Here is a 22,176-nt window from a genome sequence, read left to right on the forward strand (position 1 = left end):
CCGTATTACTGGTAATTAACATTATATGACAAACACGACGTATATTTCGTTGATATAACGATTTAGCTCATTGTTTTATAATAGTGAAACACTTACTACGGTGCCTAGGCAGCATCGTTACGTCACTGCCCGGGGTTTCCATCTACACTGAGCGCTGTGTGAGTGAGTGAGAGAGCTCGACGGCGTCATGGCGGAGGCCGGCTGTTGTGGGACCCGCGGCTGAAATGCCTGCTGCCTTTTCCCTTTACTTGTGCTCGGGGAACACCAGCAAGTACTTCAGATTTCAAACGGCGACGTTTCTGAGTTGGGACACGGGAGTTTAAAGGAGAACCAAACTTGGCTGAGTGTGAAGTTGGACTGTTTCTGAGAGGCTGCTCTCAACTGAGAGCGAGCTAGCTGGCTGCGGCTAGCTGCTAACGTTAGCTAGCCGACTGAAATAAGAAAAAAAGGGGGACGGTGGGAGAGCGGGACCTGGCAGCGCGCTGGAGCCAGGCAGGTAACACAGCACGAAGCGAAAATCCGACCTCGGGAGATTTCAGCCTTAGAAGTAACGGAGGAGGGCTTCGCTCGTAAGCCCGGCGGTCGAAGGTCGGAAGCCGGCGAATAACACGCTATTGTGGCTCATTATTTTGGGAAGTGTACGAGCGATGAAAACAAGCGCTAAGCGGCGCAGATCCCGGCCAAAGATGATGCAGTGCGGGAATTAGCGATCAGCTTGGGGAGGTCATCGAACCACACGCCGCGCGTTAAAGTGCTGTGAGAAACACGGCTGTTCAAACAGCTCTATAAACTTTTCTCACTGTGTTAGAAATGCAGATGGGACGAGCTAACGCCAGAAAAGCCAGCAATCCGAACTCTAAAGGTTTTGGTCTGGCAGTTAGCCTAGCCTGCGCTGCTAGCTAGCTAGCCAGACGGCTAAATAAATATAGATGTAAACTAGTCTCACATTTTAAGCATAAAACGCGAACCTGTAGTGCATGGTAACGTTAGTAAAACGTGCTTATGGTGTTAAGTTATTTGCATACAGTTTTCACTAAATACTAAATATCCGCCCCGTGTTTTGCATAGATTGGGTAAAACGTTGCGTTAGCCAAATAGCTAACACGCTGCTCTCACTGCCGGACAGAGACAGTTAGCGTGATTGTGCTAACTCGCTAGCATGCTAAACAGCTAGGTTAACTCGGCTAACGTAGCTCAGTGGCTAAGGCAGCTCTTCTGAGCCGTGTTTGAAATGTGCCGCGGAAAATTTCAGGTTGGTGTTTTGGGGGAACACTTTGACTTTCTTCTTATGTAGAACCGTTTTTGTTTTCCGTGTTTGCGCTTTATTGGCGAACCTTTGTCTGGTGCTGCTCGCCTCTTTGTTGGCGGCGCTCAGCACGCGAGTCCCCGGTGTTGTGTAGCCGCTGTTGGAAGCGCTCCGCCCGGGGTCATTGTCCAGGAGAGACCGCCTGAACTCGAGTTTCACACCGCTCAGGCCTAAGAGAAGGCCCAGACGGCATCCAAACAACTCTTGGCACATTTCTCATCATCTGGTCCCTAAGTGCTTTTCTTATTTCATCATAAACGAAAAAACTGATGAGAAGTGAAGCAAGTGCTGATTATTTTAATATGTAGGCCTCATGAATTCACTTAACATTAAACGGTATGTCTTAATACGAGAGTTCATTCATTTAGAAAAGCTGGTTCCTGAATGGAGCGCGTACTGTTAAGACGCGGCTGAGCTGAAAAGCACATCTAAAAGTGACAAGAATACTTTATGTATTTTACCTCACACTCTGTGTTTACACTAAATGCTTAGACTGCGTTTTAATTTGTTTCGCTTTGGCTGTGGCAGTTCACGATTTGATGACAAACTTTGATACCACTTGGAGCATCAGTACATTTTAGGCCTTAATTTTTATCATAAGTCGATTGGGTCAAAAAGGTCTATTTCTGCATACATGAAGGCTAATCTCACTAGAGTTGTTAAGTTGATGTTTGTTTTTCTGGAGGTTTAAATATTCTAACCATCCCGTTTTGTCCTACTCAGGTGAACTTCGCTGTTCAAGGCTGGAAGTTTGGGATATTTAAGAACAAAATCAAACATCGCAGCAAACATTCTTGTTTTAAAGGCCCAAGCATTTGAGCCACAGTCATGGATGGCCGCAGTGAAGATGAAAGTGTGAGCAACAGTAGTGGAGAGTCCAGGTAAGGACAACATTTGGTTGCTATTATAAACGGTCAGTATAGCAAATTAATGTACGCTTCACAGCATGCAAAGTAGTGCTGTGACTTTGAATGTTTGTAGAGAGTGTAATCTCCATATTGTGCAAATTTGACATGTTTGGTCCAGAGGCACTCCCAAAGACTTACCTGGTAAAAGCGCTGCTTAGAAGTACAGACGGGTGCTCTACAGCTGGTCTTAAGAAATGATCTTAGAGATGTTCTTCAGCTATCAAGATGAGGTTTTTGGCTCTGCAGTTTGGCTTGTTTTTAAGTCTAACATTGGGGGTGGGCAGTACGGTGATCTTTGTTGTAATAAATTGCATCACGCTATGCCTTTTTCTCAGAGTATGGAGGATATTGTTAGTACTTAATGGACTCTGAACAGCTGCATGTGTCAAATACAGTGCATTGTTAGTCATGTTTAATTGGATTTAGTGTAGATCTGTGTGTGAAATTTAGTCACTCACTTTTTCATAGCCTTTTTAAATTGTGGCACTACTGTTCTTGAAGGGTTTGGACGTTCTAGCTTAACCATAAGCAAACCTCTGAATGTTGTTACATGTCATGTATCTTGATTTTTTTTTCAACTGGTTAATAATAGAGCTTATTGTGTGTTTTTGGTGGCTCAGCACCAACTTTAGCTATAAAGCTGCAAACAAATTCTTATTCCATTTTCCTTAATTATTATATGACAACCCTGTTGTTTTAAGACCAATTTAACACAAACTTGTTTCATTGAATGCCTGAAATGAAAGTGAAACAAAACAACAGCCAAGTAAAAATACAGCCCTATTTAACCTTTAACACCAAACAATCTTTTGTTTCAGTAACTCTGATGATGAGTCTGGATCTGGGTCCGGGTCGGGTTCTGGCTCCGGCTCCAGCTCCAGCAGCAGTAGCTCCAGCAGCAGCCAGTCAGGAAGCAGCGACTCAGGAAGTGGCTCAGACTCGGGCAGCCAATCTGACTCTGAGTCTGAGAAATCCAAGGGGAAGAATGATCAGGACAGCAACCCTGCCAAGATTGATACATCAGAAGTAAGACTTCACACATCTGCCTAAAAGATTAATGTGGCTTTTTGTAAATATATTTCTTACAAAGAGTGAAATTTCTATGCTAGTTGTCACGAATTACAGTGATACATTACAGTGCAGTGATACATGATGTAGTTCTGTATTATGATTAATTTGTGTCTGGAAATCCATTCTTAAGGCTGATTTCTTCATTTTTATTTTTATTTTTTGTTTTCTCTGTTTTGCAGTTTTGGAAGTCTAACCCAAGTATCCTGGCAGTGCAGAGGTCAGCCATGCTCAGGAAGCAGCAGCTCCAGCAGCAGCAGCAACGGCAACAGAGCTCCTCAAACAGTGACTCCGATGAGGTAGCGCCTTTTCAAACAGCATTTTAGAAGTGCTGTTTTAAATCATTGTTTATATTTTTATTGCACTGATCTTTGATCAACTCTTTGTTTCTCAAATGCAACAACTAGGCCCATATTCATGAAGCTTCTCAAAGTGGGAGTGCTGGGTTAGATCAGCACTTCTACCCTGAGAAGCTTAATGAATACATGCTTAGGCCTCTGCTGGTCTGGTGGTACTAATGGTTCTCTTACAAAGAGATCACGCTTCTCTGCCTGAAAGCTCATTATAGACTTCATCCACCACAAGAATTGCTAAAGTGTATTGAAATACAAAAGGTGATAATTCCAGAAAATTGGCCTTAAGTGTTAAGTTGTCTTATCGCTCATGGATTAATAACTTGATTTGGATTTCACTTATTGCCTTCGTTATGTTCTGCCCCAAAGGAGTCCTCCAGCAGTGATGACTCAGACGATGACTCGTCAAGGAAGAAAAAGAGTAAAGGGTGAGTCCTGTCGCTAAGCATCAAGGCAAACTCTGCAGGTCGTTGATATCAGGGTACTGATTTTCTTTTTTTGTTCTTAAATGTTTTTCCTTATGTTTGTGACACAGGTCCTCAGACTCCGATTCAGGGTCTGGCTCTGGGTCTGGTTCAGGGAGCGACTCTTCTGATTCTTCAGCTGAGGAAGAGGAGAACAGTGAAGAGTCCGTTTCAGACTATGAGCCCAGCCACAAAGTTAAAAGCAGAAAACCACCTAACAAGTAAGGCAGTATGCCTGCTCTTCTAAAGTTGATGTATATTGAGCAGCCAATGAGTGAAGCAGAGTGGCAGCAGTTCCCGCTCCCCGCTTGAACTGTTCTGTAATCACCTGCTCTTTTTTTTTTTTGTTTGTTTTTGTTTTCTGCTCCTCGCCTACCCTCTGCTCACACTTTAGAGACAACTGCTCCATTTATGCTTTGTCTGCTCCATATTATTCGTCCTTATGGTGTGTTTTATATTTTCTTTTGTATATGTTTAGCAAGAACATAACACTTAACTTTTCACTTTGTGTATGGTGTAATTTATGACTTATTAAATGAAAAACTAATTGTCACTAATGAAAAGGGTTAATATTTACTAAATTGCTGAATTTGCTGTGATAAGTTGGTGCTGTTACTTCCAGGTGGCTAGCAGTTGCTCTAGTTTTTCTGCCCTCCCCTAAATATTTGTAACATCCATGCTTTGTTTCATGTCTGTTGAAGTATTCAAATTTCCATCGCACCAAAATCGCCTGTTCACAGTGTGAAGTTTGTGCTTATGGCTGTTATCTTTGTCATTCTGTAAATTTAAGCTGCTGGTCTAATCAGAGAAGAAAGGCTCTGAAACTTTAGCTAACTTCATTACCTCAAGGCAGTGCATTACGGTGTATTTTTACAGTACTGTTGCCACCATCAGGTGAAAGGAAAAATGGCTGTGCCACTTATAATGCTCTCTTGAACAGAAGAGAGAGGCTAGTTATAATCTGCCTGCAGGCTGGGTTTGGCTCTGGGGCCGGACTTTGGACACCCCCATCTTGCAGATACTGGATTATCAAAATTGGTTAGAATGTCCATCTCTAATACTGGAGCGAGAGAGAGAACATTGTAGCACGATCACAGACACGGTTTCCTTCTAAAAAGCTGCTCCTCACTCCGGGAAAAATCGTACCACTCTGCTGCTTTTCTGCACCACTCACAAGCTCTGATATTGAGCTGGACCCCCCTAGAGAGCTAATATTATATGGTGTCTGAAAGCATTTATCACTTGTGTTAGCAAATCGGTGTGTAATGTTCTTCTGTAAGAAGTGCTGCAGTTTGCTTTGTCACTTAGCAGAGGTTACTCTCTCTAATTTACCTGTCCTGTCCTTCAGGGCCAACGCCAGAAATGGGAAAAAGAGCAAGGCTCCAAAAAAGAAAGCCTCAGGCTCTTCATCAGAAGATGAGGATGACTATAAGAAGGCTCTGGCAGGTCCTCGCCGGCAGGCCACGGTCAACGTGAGCTACAAAGAGGATGAAGAGCTGAAGACAGACTCGGATGATCTGGTGGAAGTGTGTGGGGAGGATGTGCCCCCACCTGAGGAGGACGAATTTGAGACCCTGGAGAGAGTGATGGCCATGAGAATAGGACGGAAAGGGGGTAAATACATTTAATTGAATTTTGTGGAAATTGTCGTGTGTGTGTGTGTGTGTGCTGACCAAAGATCTTGTAATTAGAATTCCAAATATATGTATCATTATCAATTTAGACTTATTTTCTGTGCTTCTTATCAATTACAATCTTTGCTTGAGCAGGCTCTCTTGGTATGTAGTCTGTTGATTGCACATAAATGCACATGGTGTAGGATTTAACATTACTTTCTGTTTGTTGCATACAGCTACTGGAGCCACTACCACAGTTTATGCTGTTGAAGCTGATGGGGACCCCAACGCCAACTTCAACCCAAACAAGCAGCCAGGAGATGTGCAGTACCTTATCAAATGGAAGGGATGGTCACACATTCACAATACGTGGGAGACTGAGGAGACACTGAAGCTCCAAAATGTGAGGGGCATGAAGAAACTGGACAACTTCAAAAAGAAGGAGCAGGAAAAAAAGAAGTGGTGAGACTTCAATATGACTGGTGTCATGGGCTCTAAGCTCCAAGATACTTCCACATCTGTGGAAGTAGATGGTGTTAATAAAATTTACTTTTTCAGATGTGGCAGTGTCAGGTAATGATTTGCATTTATAAACTTAAACAGATGGCAGTGTTTTGTTTTGAGTTCTTTCAAACAAGCACCCAGTCAATGCCGCATTTCTCTTAACTAAGTTTCTGTACTGCTAAAATTTAAATCAGTTTCTTGTATAACACCAATGCCAGTGTGAGGTAAACCACACTAGAGAGTGACTTCACGCTTTCCATCATCCTTGCAGGCTCAAAACGGCTTCACCTGAAGATGTGGAATACCTTAACTGCCAGCAGGAACTCATGGATGACTTGCATTCACAGTATCAACTCGTGGAGAGGATTATTGGTAAAGGGATACTTTGACTTCACTCACATTTAATAATCACATGCTGTTTGATTTACAGTCTCAACTGTGTATTAATGCTAATGTTGCTCTCAATTTTGCCAGGTCATTCAAATCAGAAGTCAGCAGCAGGCTACCCAGACTATTTGTGCAAATGGCAAGGGCTTCCTTACTCGGAATGCAGCTGGGAAGATGGGGCACTTATTGCTAGGAAGTTCCAGAAGTGCATAGATGACTACATGAGCCGGAACCAGTCCAAAACGATCCCCTCCAGAGACTGCAAGGTAACAGGCCTGCAGGGGCCGCATGCTCTTAAGCAGCCCTGATGAAACTTTAATAAATCCATGTGTACTGCAGTCTGTTTTAATGGCTTCATGCAGTGAAGGAATGCATGCTCTTGCTCAGGTTTTAAAGCAGAGGCCGCGGTTTATGCCTATGAAGAAACAGCCTCATTATATTGGCGGAGATGGACTTGAGCTTAGGGACTACCAGCTGGACGGCTTGAATTGGATGGCCCATTCTTGGTGCAAGTATGTTGAGTCACATTTTTTAGTTGTTATCTGTGAAGAGTACTTTATCAAGTTATAGATGTTTCTTCAAGTGTAGTGTAATTGTTTTTTTTGCTGTCTTATGTAATTGCTGTTAATATGCTAGTCTGTGTTTCAGTAGATTTAAGATGTAATGAATTGTGAAGAGACATGATTATGTGCACTTTATTTAATCCATAAATACAGTGTGCCTTTCATTTCTGAACCCTTGCTTGTCACAAGCTTATTTAATCAATTTGAAGGGAATGACTTTCAATCCTTGTCAATCCTCCAGAGTTGTATATGGTTTGACCAAGAAATTTAATACTGATCATCGTTGTTTTGTTGTTTTTTTTGTTTTTTTTGATTGTCCTTTTTGCAGTGTTTGAATCATGTTGTTTACCATCTCTTGTGTTTCTCCAGGGGAAACAGCTGTATTCTAGCGGATGAGATGGGCCTGGGGAAGACCATTCAGACCATCTCTTTTCTGAACTACTTGTTTCACGAGCACCAGCTCTATGGACCTTTCCTGCTGGTAGTGCCATTGTCCACCCTCACCTCCTGGCACAGGGAGATAAACCTCTGGGCTCCACAGATGAATGTTGTTGTCTACCTGGGGGATATAAACAGTAGGACCATGGTATGAAACCACAAAAAATGTACAATTTCTTATTGTGCAATCAGCTTGTAGATATTGGCAAATTATATAAGACTGCCTAATCTGCTCTTTGTTTCCTTACTAATGGAAATGTTATTATCTAGTTGCATTATACTTACTAGTGTGCCTGGGGGAGAGTAAAACTAAGTATTCTTAATGAAGTCAATTCTACTCTGAGAATGAACAGATTTTTAAAATGATGACAAACTTGAGTGTGCCTTGATGACTCTAGCCAGTCTGTTGGTCACAGGTGTTTCTGTAATCTTTTTTACTCCAGTCATGCTGCCACGTCAGTTATTATAAGGTTATTACAAGGAAATATCAAGTGTTCTGTCCAATTATTATGAAGCATTATGAAGCATTTTATATTAAATATGTTTTCTGTTTATATTTAGATCCGAACTCATGAATGGATGCATCCGCAGACCAAGCGACTAAAGTTAAATATTCTCCTCACTACATATGAAATTCTCCTGAAAGATAAGGTTTGTGCTGGTCTAAAATGCTCATTCAGCTTTCATTCTCCTGTTTTTGTTCAGTTTCATTTGACAGTGTTGGTTTCTGACTTTCAGTTATGCCTTTTAGTTTTTTGTTTCCTCTTGCTTTCTGAGTAATATAAGCTGAAATGATGAAAGCAGGGAAGCTATTATGCAACTTCTTGTATTAGCTTGTCAGTCCTTTATGACTCTAAATTGTCAATTCATCCACATATCTGTGAGGAAATAATAAGAACAAATTTTGTAGAAGCTAAAAATTTTAAATGGCTGCCACATGTTCTTCTGTCTTGTTCAGTCTTTTCTGGGGAATGTGAGCTGGGCTTTCATTGGAGTCGACGAGGCGCACAGGCTGAAGAATGACGATTCACTTCTGTATAAGACCATGATAGAGTTTAGGTCCAACCATCGGCTCCTAATCACAGGAACACCTCTCCAGAACTCTCTTAAAGAGCTGTGGTCTCTCCTCCACTTCATCATGCCAGAGAAGTATGACCCCACTACATTAATGCTGTTTTTGATACTTTTGGTTTGGGTTGTGTTTTTTTTATTTTTTTTATGTTGTTTTTTTTAATATAGCTGAAAAATGAGTTCTTTGTCCCAGGCCCAACCAATGGATTGTAATTTGTTTTTATTGTTGTTCTTGGAGTGAACAAACTAAGAGTTAAGTTTACACCATTTACTTTTGGGTGTTGGTTTTCAGGTTTCACTCGTGGGAGCTATTTGAGGAAGAGCATGGTAAGGGAAGAGACTCAGGCTACACCAGCCTGCACAAGGAGCTGGAGCCCTTCCTGCTGCGCAGGGTCAAGAAGGATGTGGAGAAGTCACTGCCTGCCAAGGTGGAGCAGATCCTCAGGGTGGAGATGAGCGCCATGCAGAAACAGTACTACAAGTAAGCAAAGCGGCATCATTCATTTAAAGGCTTGAGTTGCATAGATCATACGTTTTCGAAACGGAGATATGGTATCTATTTGTTTAATATTTATGTATACAGGTCACTGTGCATGAAGATCACTCAGACAGTTTCAAGATTGTCTTTGTATTGCAAACATTGCACTTAATATGGTCTCATAGGTGGATCTTGACAAGAAACTACAAGGCCTTGAGTAAAGGCATGAAAGGGAGCACATCAGGGTTCCTCAATATCATGATGGAGCTGAAGAAGTGCTGTAACCACTGCTACCTCATCAAACCGCCTGAGGACAATGACTTCTACAACAAAGCAGAGGCCTTGCAGGTAGGAATGGTGCAGAGTCTGTCTTATTCAGATTAAGGAATAAAACATCAGCAGTACTGTCTCAGGTTTATGTGAGAGGTGTTGGAGCTGTAATATACCTTCTTAGGAAAAATACTGCTAAGATTGTCTGACTTGTGTCTGACTGTTTAGTGTTTAAAATGTTGTCATACTATGCATGTTACATGTTGAATTGCTGGTTAAATTGCTGGCTTATTTTTTTATCACTGAAGCGGACATGTAGAAAGATGAGGCTGGTGCCTGACTGCTGGTTGAATCTATTTACCTCATCCACAGCATTTGATACGCAGTAGTGGGAAGCTGGTCCTGCTGGACAAGCTGCTGGTACGGTTGAAGGAACGTGGCCACCGTGTGCTCATCTTTTCCCAGATGGTCCGGATGCTGGACATCCTGGCTGAGTACCTGAAGAGCCGCCAATTCCTGTTTCAGGTAAAAGGCATTTTAGCTCTAGCCGTTGCTTTTGGTGCTTTAGCATAAAGATCGGTCAGTGGAAAAAGCTTTGTAGGTTAGACTGGTAAAAGTGTTTTGTCTGTGCAGAGATTGGATGGTTCCATTAAGGGCGAGATGAGGAAGCAGGCTTTGGATCATTTCAACGCTGAAGGCTCTGAAGTAAGTGTGGAAACTTCCTGCTTCTGTGTGTGTGTCTATGTAGTGGTGTGTGTGTGTGTGTGTGTGTGTGTGTGTGTGTGTGTGTGTGTGTGTGGGTTTTTTTTTTTTTTAAATGAATATATACCTACATGTACTACAGTCTTCTAGAAGCAAAAATGTTTGTGCAAAACGGACTGCAGACTGAGGAGCTTAATGACATTTGTTTTTTCAGGATTTTTGTTTCCTTTTGTCCACGCGAGCGGGTGGTCTGGGTATTAACCTGGCATCTGCAGATACTGTGGTTATCTTTGACTCTGACTGGAATCCCCAGAATGACCTGCAGGCTCAGGCCAGAGCTCACAGGATTGGGCAGAAACGACAGGTAAACCATAAATTGATTTATAGTTTTATCTGTAAATTTTTTTGGGGGTAATGCTTATACCAGAATTGCACCTTGGGAAACAATAAATTATGTGGTACAGGGTGAATTCAGATTTATGATGAATGATTTGTATAATAATGTGGCACAGAATAATAAGATTGATAGACCTGTTATACAAATCATCTGTCATTTTGCATAACACAGATCAGTCCCTGCTACCATTCGTTATTAGCATTTTTAGTGAAGTACTCTTTTTAAAGGGCTGCCTTTTTTTTTAATAATTGAAATTGACCTGTATGTTTTCAACCCTCTTTTAATACCGTTCTTTGTTTGTTTTAGGTAAACATCTACCGTCTGGTGACCAAGGGCTCTGTGGAGGAAGATATCATTGAGAGAGCCAAGAAGAAGATGGTGCTGGACCACCTTGTAATTCAGAGAATGGACACCACAGGAAAGACCGTCCTTCATACTGGTGCTGCTCCCTCCAGGTATCTACACAAAACGTCACACCTGCAGTGATGTACATTTCAACAATCTCTGACTGAATGGAACTTAATGTTGCAGCATTATCTTAATGATTAAAGATTTTAATGGTCGTGTCTCTCTGGCTTTTATAAGTAGTTCAACCCCTTTCAACAAGGAGGAGCTGTCTGCTATTCTGAAGTTTGGTGCTGAAGAACTCTTTAAGGAGCCAGAAGGGGAGGAGCAAGAGCCTCAGGTGTGTTGAGATGTCGCCACCTACTGTTTTCACATAGTGTTTTGTTTAGACATATTGATGCTCCTGGATCAGATTCTTATGCCAACACAGAAATGATGTCAGTGTATATTAGTGTTTACTTTGATGCTGCAGGAAATGGATATTGATGAAATTCTGAAGAGAGCAGAAACCAGGGAAAATGATCCTGGCCCATCCACTGTAGGAGAAGAACTTCTCTCTCAGTTCAAGGTATGTAGCTGCCAACTTTTCATCTAGGACATTGACTCATTTTTTGCAGTCTTTTACCTTTGAGCTTTTATGTGGGGTATTATGAATACTTTTTTTTGCATATTTCAAAATGTTCTTTTTAGTGGACTTGCAGTTGAGCTATGAAGATATCCAGAACATTTATCACTGATGCCTGATGTAACAGACTTGGTTTTCTTTCAGATGTTCTGAGTCTGAGATGATGTGTATGGTGCATGTTTCATGGTACCTTCCACTAATCAGTTCCTATCCCCCCCACCAGGTGGCAAACTTCTCTATGATGGAGGAGGAGGAGATTGACATGGATGCAGATGGCAACCAGAAGAACTGGGACGACATCATCCCAGAAGAGCAGCGGCGGAGGATGGAGGAGGAAGAGAGGCAGAAAGAGTTGGCAGAGATTTACTTGCTTCCCCGCATGAGGAACTGTGCCAAACAGGTTAGTGGGTAGTCACATACTTGAACTGCTTTAGTGAATGTGGTACAACCAGTTAGTGTTTGAAAGTGATCATGTTTTTGCAGAACTGTGTAACATTTCAGAACATTGAGCTATCTAAAGCAGTACTGATTCCGATTAGGAAAGGCAGAATGTGTTGCTGATTCAAGTCTCTACCCACTGTTATGAAGATATTTTGAATGGCTAACATTTTTACTATTGTATACTGACATGCAAAGCTCAGTGCTATGAGATGCTGAGTATTGTATTTTGGTCATACTTATAGATAAGCTTTAATGGTAATGAGGGCAGACGAAGTCGGAACAGAAGATACTCTGGCTCAGACAGTGACTCTGCGTCGGACAGAAAGCGGCCTAAGAAGCGAGGTAGACCTCGAACTATTCCACGAGAGAATATTAAGGGCTTCAGTGATGCTGAAATACGGAGGTAATTGCCACTTAAGTCACCAAAATGTAAATATGAGCTTCTATATTCTGAATTGTTATGAACATGTTATTAGAAAACACTTCCTTGAACTGATGAGTTAAGGTGTTTTCTTCTGCTCCATGCCTGACGGAATCTTTTTCATGTGTAAATAGATTTATCAAGAGTTATAAGAAGTTTGGTGGTCCTTTGGAAAGGTAAGTGTTGCCATTTTTAGCAGAATTGTTTTGTCTGAATTTCTTTTCCATGCAGGCCAATTTCCTTGATCTCACTTATTGTATCTAACAGACTGGATGCTATTGCCCGGGACGCTGAGCTGGTGGATAAATCAGAGCATGACTTGAGGCGATTGGCAGAGACTGTTCACAATGGCTGCCTAAAAACCCTGAGGGAAAACCCCTGTGGACCAGAGAAGACCTCAGGCAAGTAGCTTGTATAATTCACCTCATATGTTGTAATGTTATAGTAGTGTTTCCCATTTGGTAGACGTCTTTTATCATAAGCTGTGAGTTCTTGCATGCAGTAAAAATGGATTTTGGTAGAGATAATCAATGTTCTTTTGTCTTGTGTGTTTAGGAGGCAGACGAGGCAAGGTGAAAGGACCCACTTTCAGGATCTCAGGGGTTCAAGTCAATGCTAAGCTAGTAATCTCTCATGAGGAGGAACTGGCTCCACTGCACAAGGCCATTCCTGCAGACCCAGAGGAGAGGAAGAGGTACTTTGCCTGACAAGCTTCCTCCAAAGCTCCCTCCCAACCCTTCTTACCATGCCTTCCTTGTTAGCTTAAAACTGTATTTGAAGTCCACTGTGTGATCAAGAGAGTTTGCTGTCTGAGATTAAATGTAATTCTATTTGTTCAGGTACACACTTCCTTGCCATGCTAAAGCAGCTCATTTTGACATTGAGTGGGGCAAAGAGGATGACTCCAGCCTTCTTATTGGGATTTATGAGTACGGCTATGGGAGCTGGGAAATGATTAAGATGGATCCAGACCTCAACCTCACCCATAAGGTATGACAAGGTGGCCTAAGAAAAATGAGGGTTGGAATGTGTATTTCTTAGCTGAAGTTAGAAACTTAAGTATTTTCAATTTCTGCCTCTCTGTTACTTTTGCTAAAAATTTGATCATGGAACACAAGCTTTTATTTTTCATTGGTCTAACCAGCTCTTACCAGATGATCCTGATAAGAAGCCACAGGCCAAACAGCTCCAGACACGAGCCGACTACCTCATCAAATTGCTCAGTAAGGACCTTGCGAAGAAGGAGGCCCAAAGGCAAACCGGCACGGTGAGAGTCTCTTTAATTATCCAGTATAAACTTTATCTTTGTCACTGTAATTTTGATATATTGAGTATCTGTAAGAGTTGAACAAATATCCAACTGCAGAGAAGGGAGGAATAAACACTGAAAATAATGTAGGGCTGTAGGCTTATTTTCTTTTAGGTGACAGCAGTGGTATTGCACAAAGTGTACACAGGAACATATTATTCTCCTGAAATCATGTTTTATTTTTCAATAAAAAAAAAACAGCTGAGGGGCATTGGTAGGTTTTCATGTTGGATGAGTAACAAACGCTGCCTCTTCAGATAAGCTAATGACTTGGCAGAGCTAACAAGTGTTGGTCACCATTTAATTTTAAAGCCACAGATTTTTTTGCTTTTTTGGCTGATGTTATTTTTAAGGGTGTTTCCCTTTTAAATACCCTATTCCACAGACCATGCAAATGTAAATTAGTCCCTTCTTTCAGATTTAAAACTTAATTAACCTTCAAGTGACCGAGCATGTCCTATCAGATTTGCTTTTAATTTAAAAATTCTACAAATAAGGTTTCACATCATTATGATCTTTAATCATTTAATATAAGCTGTGAAATGCTCAAATGTGAAACTAAACAGTTTTCTGATCAATTAAATATGTGCAGTATTTCACTTCCTAAGCTAAAAAACCTGCCACCACAAGCAGTTATGAGCTTGAGCACACAGGGAACAATGTTCTATGGGCAGCTTGTGTGAACTGAATGCAGTAAAGGTCCAATAGAAATTTCACTAAAATTGCAAAATAACATGCATAAGAAATTATAGGCTTTTTTATCTTTTAAATATTGCTGTACATTCATGCTGTACTGTCTTTACATCTCTCGCTCCTCCTTTCCATCCTTATGGTTTGCCATCACAGAGTACGTTTTCACACCTTTTTTTTTTTCTGAAGGCAAATTCACGAAAGAGGAAGCCACGAGGGAAGAAGAACAAAGCTGTGAAACCGAAGATGGACGAGGTGACCAACAGTCTGTCTTCTGCTGCACCCTCAGACAAAAGCTCAGAGGACGAAGACGAAAAAGAAGAAGAAAAGGTTTTTGTGGCTTAAAAATTCTACTGCAGCAATTTAGCTTTTTCGTTGGGATGCTAAAGACAGGCTTAAACTTCTGATGCACGTTTTTGGAGTGTGTTGCTCTTTTTATAGCTCACTTTTCTTGAATATGATATCCAGTTGTGCCTACACACTACCAGCTTCTTTGGTTAAGTTAGTGTCTTGTCATCTCTGCCTTATTTTTCTTTTGTTTTGGTAGAGTAAGCTTCAGTAGAGCAATGCATGTCAGCTAACTTGTACCAAGTCTCATGTGTAAGTGCTTATTTATGCTGCTGGGGATGCAGCCTTATACACTGTATAAGCCTTGCTGGTCATTGCCTTTGCAAACCCAGTCTCCTATGGTATTTGCAGGTCTTTTTGTTTTACTCAACATTGATCAACTCTGAGCTGAACAAACACCAAAGATATTACATTTTAATTTGTTAGAACAAAGTGTTCTCTCGTGAGTAAGGCAAAAGGCAACACTAATCTTTTACTGTTTTGTCATTTAATGGAAAGATGTAAAGCTCAACATGTAATGTGGTTGGGAGTTATAGCATTGGTACATTTCTCCTGTCTCACCTTTTCTGCTTTCACCTAACAGGATGCACCCCCTGCCAAGCCAGCCCCAGGTAGAAAGGGACGGGCCTCTGATCGAGTGGTAAAGGAGGAGGAAGAGGAAGAACTGGAGCCAGAAGCACATGTCAAAGAGCCAGAGGAGAAGGAAACGAAAGAGAAGGAGGTAAAGAAAGAGATCAAAAAGGAGAAAAAGGAGGAAGGCCGTGAGAGCAAAGAGAAAAAGGAGCCAAAGGAGAAAAAGGAGACCAAGCCTGTGGAGCCGGTGCACAAAGTGGAGGAGTCTATTTCAGAGAAGGTTAGAGGGGAGAAAACTACTGGTTAACATTGTTTAACGGAAATTGTAATTTATTACAGAACGCAGTAGTAGTATGCTGTAAAGGTGTGTCTGATTAAAGAGGAATTCTACTGATTTTTCAAAATTTCTACATTATTAATATAGTTAAAATTTAAACAACATAATTCAGATTTGATTTGGTTGGATGTGAAGTGCTCATTCCAGAAAAACAGCCCAGAAAAACTTGGTGAGAATTGTTCACAGTGCACAAGATGGGAAGCAGACATCTAAAGTGTTTAATGCCTATAAAAGCTACCTCACAGAAAACATCTACATGAAGCGCCTGGTTACATAATTATTTTATTTTACCAGAGTTTTGAGAAAAGTTTGGTTAAAATATACCTTGTATAATCCATGGCAGAGAGGTATATGCAGGGAGTCTTAAGGTAAAATAGTCCTGAAAGAAAACATTTTTGTACTTTTCAGATTTACCCCGATTTTACTATTTTCACTTTTTGTGTATAAAAACTCTGACATATAGGTTCAGTCAGTTTTGGGTATTCAATAAAATGGCTATATTTATGTTGTGGACATTCTATCACCACTACTGTAAAGAAATCAGTCAGCAAGTTGCTGTACAGTTAGCCATATCAATTTAAACAACTCTGAATAACTTGCACGTCAACGAAGTTTTGAAAAATCAGTGGAATTTAAGCCAAACTGTAGTCTAAGAATGATGTCTTTTATACATGATTCTTTTTATCCCCCAGACTCCGGAGCTGAAAGCTGAAGTCCGGGACAAGAATAAGAAGGCTGACACTCCAGTCCACATCACAGCAGGGGGAGAGACTGTTCCAGTCTCTGAGGAGTCCGAGGAACTTGACCAGAAGACTTTCAGTGTGGTGAGTATATTGACCTGTCAGTCTGGTGACTGATTTGAAGCATTTCTTAATGTCTATGCCATGCATTAGAGGAACAAAGGAGAAATAACTGAAGCATAAAAATATAGAGCCTTCTCTTGTTCCACTGTCTGTATCTGTTCCTGGTTCTTAAACGTTGTGAGCTGCTGCTTCTCAGACCACACATTTAACATCTGTATGTGATAATGGGATTGTTGGGCAAAGTAATAAGTAGTTAATGCAAAAGAAAATCGAGTTGAGGATGTTGGACCTGGTGTATTAGTAGCTACATTAAAATATCAGTTTATTTTGAGATCACTATAATATGGTTTTATCCTTTGTGTGTCACAGTGTAAGGAGCGCATGCGGCCGGTAAAGGCAGCTTTGAAGCAACTGGACCGTCCTGAGAAAGGTCTTTCAGAGCGTGAACAGCTGGAGCACACTCGCCAGTGCCTGATCAAAATCGGAGACCACATCACAGACTGTGTAAAAGAATACACCAACCCCGAACAGATCAAACAGTGGAGAAAGTATGTACAGTTTGCTTTTACAGAAGTTCTAAAATTGATTTGGTGTTAAGGTGCACCATGAGATGTTTACAATTTGTTTGTATGTTTTGCTTATTGTTATGGCTAAAGCTAATCTGTCAGGTATGTTTTCTTTCTCTACTGTCACAGAAACCTTTGGATATTTGTTTCTAAATTCACTGAATTTGATGCAAGAAAACTGCATAAATTGTATAAACATGCAATCAAGAAAAGACAAGAAAACGCTCAGGTATGGGAAGCATCTTAAATTCTTAATTAAGCTTTGTATGGTATATTAGAAATTCAAAATTTCACCATAATTGAATTTATGCTCTGTTTATGCTTGTTATTAAGTAGTAAAGGAAAACTGTTATTTTGACCATGGTGTTAATACGATGGTATTTTTATGATTTTTTTTGTTTCAGACAGCGGACCAGAACACTAGCACTGTAAATACGCAATCTTATAAGCATGCAGGTATGTCTTTTATTTCCCTTAATGTTTCATCACTGTAAAGATTGTTTTAAAGATTTTTAATTTGGCTTCTTTATTTGTTTATATAAAGAATTATAAACAAATTGACATTTTTCAAGGCACACAGGTATAGAATGCCTAATTAAGACTGCTGATTTCCAGCAATATAATAAATGAGAAAGACGAGCCGGTGTGCCTGCTGCACCAAAACCAGTCTTGATCTGGTCCAGATTTAAACCCTAGTTGAGTTTTGAAACTGCCATAGTTTAAACTGTGCCATTTTCTTCTCCCATGTTCTCAGACATTGAGAGGTTAAAGGACTCTCAGCAGGACGAGAGCAGCAGAGACAGCTACAGCTCAGACCGGCACCACTCAGCCTCACGGAGCCACGAGCAGAGCAAAGAGCGCCAGTCCAGCGATTCGTACAGGAAGGGCTCTGACAGCAGAAAAAGGCCGTACCCCTCCTTCAGCAATGGCAAAGACCACCGTGAGAGAGAACGAGACCACTACAGAGAGCGCCAGGACAGCAGGTCAGAAACATGCAGGAGCCGCAGACTTAAGGAGTACTAGATTAACTAAGGAGGCACTGAAATGGGAATTGTGGGCTGAAGTTTTTATCCAGTATTTTTCTTATACATTATCTGTTGTTGCCGATACCCATGCTGATGCATAAATGTTTATAAAAGTGTAGGAATTGAGACTAGATCCACCCGGAACTACTTTGTATAGTTATAAACGCAGTAAAACAAAGAAAAGGCAGATATTTTATCCCAGGAAGTGTCACCTAAATATTCATGCTCTTCTGGAGCCCAGTATTGTTAAATATTAGCAGATTTTTGCTTTCAAGCCAATATTTGACAATTATTATTAATTTGACAAAATTAATAGTCAAATATTGGTTTGAAAGCAAAAATCTGCTGATACAGGTGTAATTCTGATAGTTTAATTAAATGTGCAGTGTTTGCGGGTTTGCTAGTGCAGTTTCAGTGAAGGAATTTAGATTGATTTTGTTAGGAGTCCATGCTTTTGATTCCCCTCGAGTCTCTTGTGATTTTGTTTTACAGTTAAATGCATAGTCCCCTTACATCTGAATTAGTGCTATCGAGTGCATCGTTTCTTATCTTGCCTTTGGCCTTCACAAAACTGATATCTCAGAAGTCTGCATTATGCAAATGAGCCCTCAAATCAATCTCACAATTATTTAAACCACGTGCTGAGAGATTTGTGACCAGTCACAGTTTCAGAGGACTTTCTGTGGGTGCTTTTTTAAATTAACATATTCTAAAGGAAATAATTTTGGTCAAAATGATGCACGCTATGTTGCAGTGTAAAAAGCAATGCTAATATTTTGTCCTTAGTGTAGAGATGCAAGATGAATGTATATTTTAGTTTGTAATATCCATGTAACTCTTAAATGTATTGCTTGCTTTTTACATATGCTTGTGCATAGGTACTACAGCGACAGCAAGCACAGGAAGCTAGACGATCATCGCTCCAGTCGAGATCATTGGTCAGACAGCAGTTCCAAGGACCGCCTGCACTCGGAGCATCGATCCCAGCCGGACCACCGCTCACACTCTGAGCATCGATCCAGCTCCGACTACAGCCACCACAAGCCCTCTCGGGACTACCGCTATCACTCAGACTGGCAAATGGAGCACCGGGCATCAGGCAGCGGGCCTCGTTCTCCTAGAGACCAGCGGTCACCTTATGACTCACGCTCACCCTTGGGCCACCGTTCGCCCTTCGAGTACTCCTCTGACCACAAGAGCACGCCCGAGCAGGTCTGGAGCAGTCGTAAGACATAGCGCATGCTGCTTGGCTTGCCCTCAATCAGCCATAGACACAACACAAACGCAGGAAATGCCTTATTGGACTATTGGCCGCTGTACTGCGCACTGGGCTTTTCTTGAGGCCCTGTGCTCTCCTCTCTTCTGTTCTCCAGGGTGACTTTGAAAGACTGGGGATTGAACACAAATTGCATATTTTTGTATTTAAGAGTCTCGTTGCACCGTTTCATAGGTGCAGCAGTGTAAGGTTTTTTTTTGTTTTTTGTTTTTTTTTTTTTAATTATTTTTATAAATTGACTACTTTTTTTCCTTATTATTTTCCTCCTTTTTTCTTTTTTTTTATTCGGATAAATAAAAAAAAAAAATCTAATCCGGTGCGCTCATGTTCCACCGCCACCTGCAACACTGGATCCTGGCATTGGCGTACCACATCCGTGATGTACTGCAGCTCTTGACTTATTTAAGAGAAAAGTGTTTGAACAGATGAAACTAGGATCATATAATGTCTTGATATCATGCTAAGAGTGGATTAAAGGGTCTCTCTTCAAAGCAGTCTGAAGGACTGGGGTTCACCTTCCAAAGTACCTCGTTTACAATGTTTTCATGTGACCACCCTGCCGACTTTTTCTGTATGTATTGTTTGTTTATCTTTCCATCATGCTTGAATTATTTAATTCTCTCAGCTGTAAAATAATCTGGATTCTGTTTTGAGCATCTGAAAATGTCCCTTTCACAAATTGTACTACTGTAAATTATTGTATAAAAGTAAATCAAATGGGCTTTTTCTTCTCAGGCTTTTTGTTTTTTCTTTGAACTAGACGTTCCCTTTCCCCATCAACTCAGGCTTTTTTTTGTCAGTTGTATTGATTTAACCGTTCAGTTTCTATTTGACAGTTTATCTAAATATGCTATTTAGAATGTAACTTGGGGAATGGGGAAACTATTCCATTTGTGTATTCCTGTAGAGCGACTCATGTCTCTCTCCTTTTTGGTTAATTCAGTTGTTAATGTGTAAGTTTAGCAAAAAGCCTCACCAACTATCAACTAGCTACACCATGTCATAAAAAAAGAACAGTGTGAGGGGTTGATCATAGCTAGAGGCACTTATTTGACTTGAATTAGGGTTTTTTTGTTTTGTTTTTTTGGTTTTTTTGGTTTTTTTGGTAATGAAATTCAACCTTTTCTCCTTTTTTATATATATAAATGTAGGCAATAACGTAAAATCTTCTATGCAGCCCAAGTGTATTTCTGGTGAACGGCCCGATCAAGTCAAAAATGCTGTTACAGTACACACTGTATATAGATCTCCTCTATATTTCAAATCAAATTTACACTGAATGCATGGATTTTTAAAAATAATTGTTTTATATAATTGTTTATAAAGTCATTAAACTCAGATCACTGTTTTCACCTGTAATCTGACTTATTCTGTTTAAATCAGGTTGTCTGTTAATGGGATGGTTTCAGCATTTAAAGTGGTGGTTCAGTTCAAAAGCAAATACACTGTGTTCTGTTATTACAAATGTAGTTCATTTTCAGATGCAGTCTTATGCACCTATGACCTGCAGACCAATAGGCAACTTTAGCCTTGTCTCACAAGCTAAACTGTGTGGATGGAGCATGGGTGTCTGAGACTTCAGCCTGTGTTCATATTACTTATCTTTACTTTATAAACCACTGGCAGCTTTTATGAAAAGCAGATAAACTGAGGCTAATTATAAACCGAAGAAGGCTTCTGAATTGCTGTTGTGACTGGCGCGTGTTAATGACTGTATTTAGCTGTCAGGTAAAGCACATTGTCTTGAACAAAAGTGCTGTGAAGCTGGTCGGGCTGATTGTGAACTAAAACAGCTGTACAAACAAAAAGCAGGAGAGTCTTCTCAAACTTTCTTTACACTGCGAGCCAGATGCAGCCTGAGCGAGATCAACTATGAAACACCCAAACAACACAGCTCACACACTTTAAAGTGCACCGTTTCTCTAATATGGAGCAGTTCTGATTCCTGAATTCTGGTGGACTAATTCTGTTTGACTAGTTGAATGCCGGGCTCTGACTGGTTAGTTGAATGCAGCATTCGAGTGGCCTGTTGAATCTTGTGCTGTGCATGTGTAGATAAATGCTATGCTCTGATTGGCTAGTGATCCCTGCAATCTGATTTAGTTGAATGCTGCACTCTGAGTGGCTGATTGAATCTTGTTCTGTGGGCAGTGCCACTGTCTGGTTGATTCCTGCAATCTGATGGGTCAGGTGAACACTGAACTCAAATCGGTTGATTGAATTCCATGCTCTGGCTGGTTGAATCCCAAGCTCTGATTGGCTCGTCGAGCCCAAAGCTTTGACAGGCTACTTCAGTTTTGCCCATCCACTTATTTCAGTGAGGATAGGCCACATTTTATCCTTTTAATGCAGCCACTTTTCAGACCATGGGAGAACTCCAGTACACTTGGAGAAAACCCACTGGATGAACATGTAAACTCTGTCTGGTGGAACTTGCAACTCCATCGCTCCAAGAAGCTACTTCTTCCTACCGATCCAGCTCCTCTCCTATACCAGTTGGCCAAATACCAGAGGAGATAAGAGAAGCTGCTCCAAACACCTGTTGAAGCTGCTTTCAGCAGAGGATACACGAGTGTGTGCTACTCAGGAAGTCTTTCTCAGATGTGAGAGTGACATCACTGCACATCCACAGAGGCTGGATGACAGAAAGGCCAGCTATGCTTTAAATTCTGTTTTGTTTATAATTATACAATCTTAGTGTTTTGTGTATTTTGCACTTCATGTAAAATAAAATAAAAAAAAAAAACAGCAGGCCAGGCACATGTATATAGGCTGGCCGTGTTTAGCACCTGATTAATTACAGGAGTATTTGATGTGCTTAGATCAATCATCCACAACTGACAGAATAAAGTTATTTAGCTGTACATTTAAGGTAAATTCTGTGAATATTGT

The 22,176-nt window shown here is 40.8% G+C and overlaps 1 protein-coding gene across 2 annotated transcripts; it reads left to right on the forward strand.

Annotated features, from left to right (window-relative positions):
- Positions 1 to 168: 168 nt before the first annotated feature.
- Positions 169 to 20,632, forward strand: chd1 (chromodomain helicase DNA binding protein 1). Of its 2 annotated transcripts, XM_036594654.1 has the most exons (37): positions 169 to 496; positions 2,030 to 2,187; positions 3,033 to 3,240; positions 3,465 to 3,581; positions 4,005 to 4,063; positions 4,171 to 4,320; positions 5,448 to 5,713; positions 5,952 to 6,177; positions 6,491 to 6,591; positions 6,694 to 6,872; positions 6,994 to 7,118; positions 7,539 to 7,755; positions 8,169 to 8,258; positions 8,566 to 8,756; positions 8,971 to 9,159; positions 9,342 to 9,504; positions 9,799 to 9,951; positions 10,060 to 10,131; positions 10,343 to 10,492; positions 10,832 to 10,980; positions 11,111 to 11,210; positions 11,343 to 11,438; positions 11,719 to 11,895; positions 12,179 to 12,339; positions 12,492 to 12,533; positions 12,625 to 12,758; positions 12,913 to 13,051; positions 13,197 to 13,347; positions 13,502 to 13,624; positions 14,546 to 14,686; positions 15,288 to 15,557; positions 16,307 to 16,438; positions 16,787 to 16,965; positions 17,113 to 17,212; positions 17,388 to 17,439; positions 17,738 to 17,966; positions 18,887 to 20,632. In XM_036594654.1, exons 2-37 carry the CDS (start codon positions 2,135 to 2,137, stop codon positions 19,242 to 19,244), a joined length of 5,442 nt encoding a protein of 1,813 aa, XP_036450547.1. In that variant the 5' UTR covers positions 169 to 496; positions 2,030 to 2,134; the 3' UTR covers positions 19,245 to 20,632. The 2 variants fall into 2 exon arrangements, with proteins under 2 accessions (XP_036450547.1, XP_036450548.1); XM_036594655.1 differs by lacking the exon at positions 169 to 496 and having other exon boundaries at positions 2,135 to 2,187; positions 11,114 to 11,210; positions 18,887 to 19,244.
- Positions 20,633 to 22,176: the final 1,544 nt, after the last annotated feature.

The sequence above is a fragment of the Colossoma macropomum genome, unplaced genomic scaffold, assembly GCF_904425465.1.
Source record: "Colossoma macropomum unplaced genomic scaffold, Colossoma_macropomum, whole genome shotgun sequence".
Classification (NCBI taxonomy): Eukaryota; Metazoa; Chordata; class Actinopteri; order Characiformes; family Serrasalmidae; genus Colossoma; species Colossoma macropomum.

What these genes read in the sequence shown, in the direction of transcription:
- chd1 (XM_036594654.1), top strand. Translation starts at nt 2,135, where the DNA reads ATGGATGGCCGCAGTGAAGATGAAAGTGTGAGCAACAGTAGTGGAGAG. An exon ending in AGCAGAAAACCACCTAACAA is followed by an intron (nt 4,321 to 5,447) that starts GTAAGGCAGTAT and finishes CCTGTCCTTCAG; the next exon opens with GGCCAACGCCAGAAATGGGA. An exon ending in ATGCAGAAACAGTACTACAA is followed by an intron (nt 9,160 to 9,341) that starts GTAAGCAAAGCG and finishes ATGGTCTCATAG; the next exon opens with GTGGATCTTGACAAGAAACT.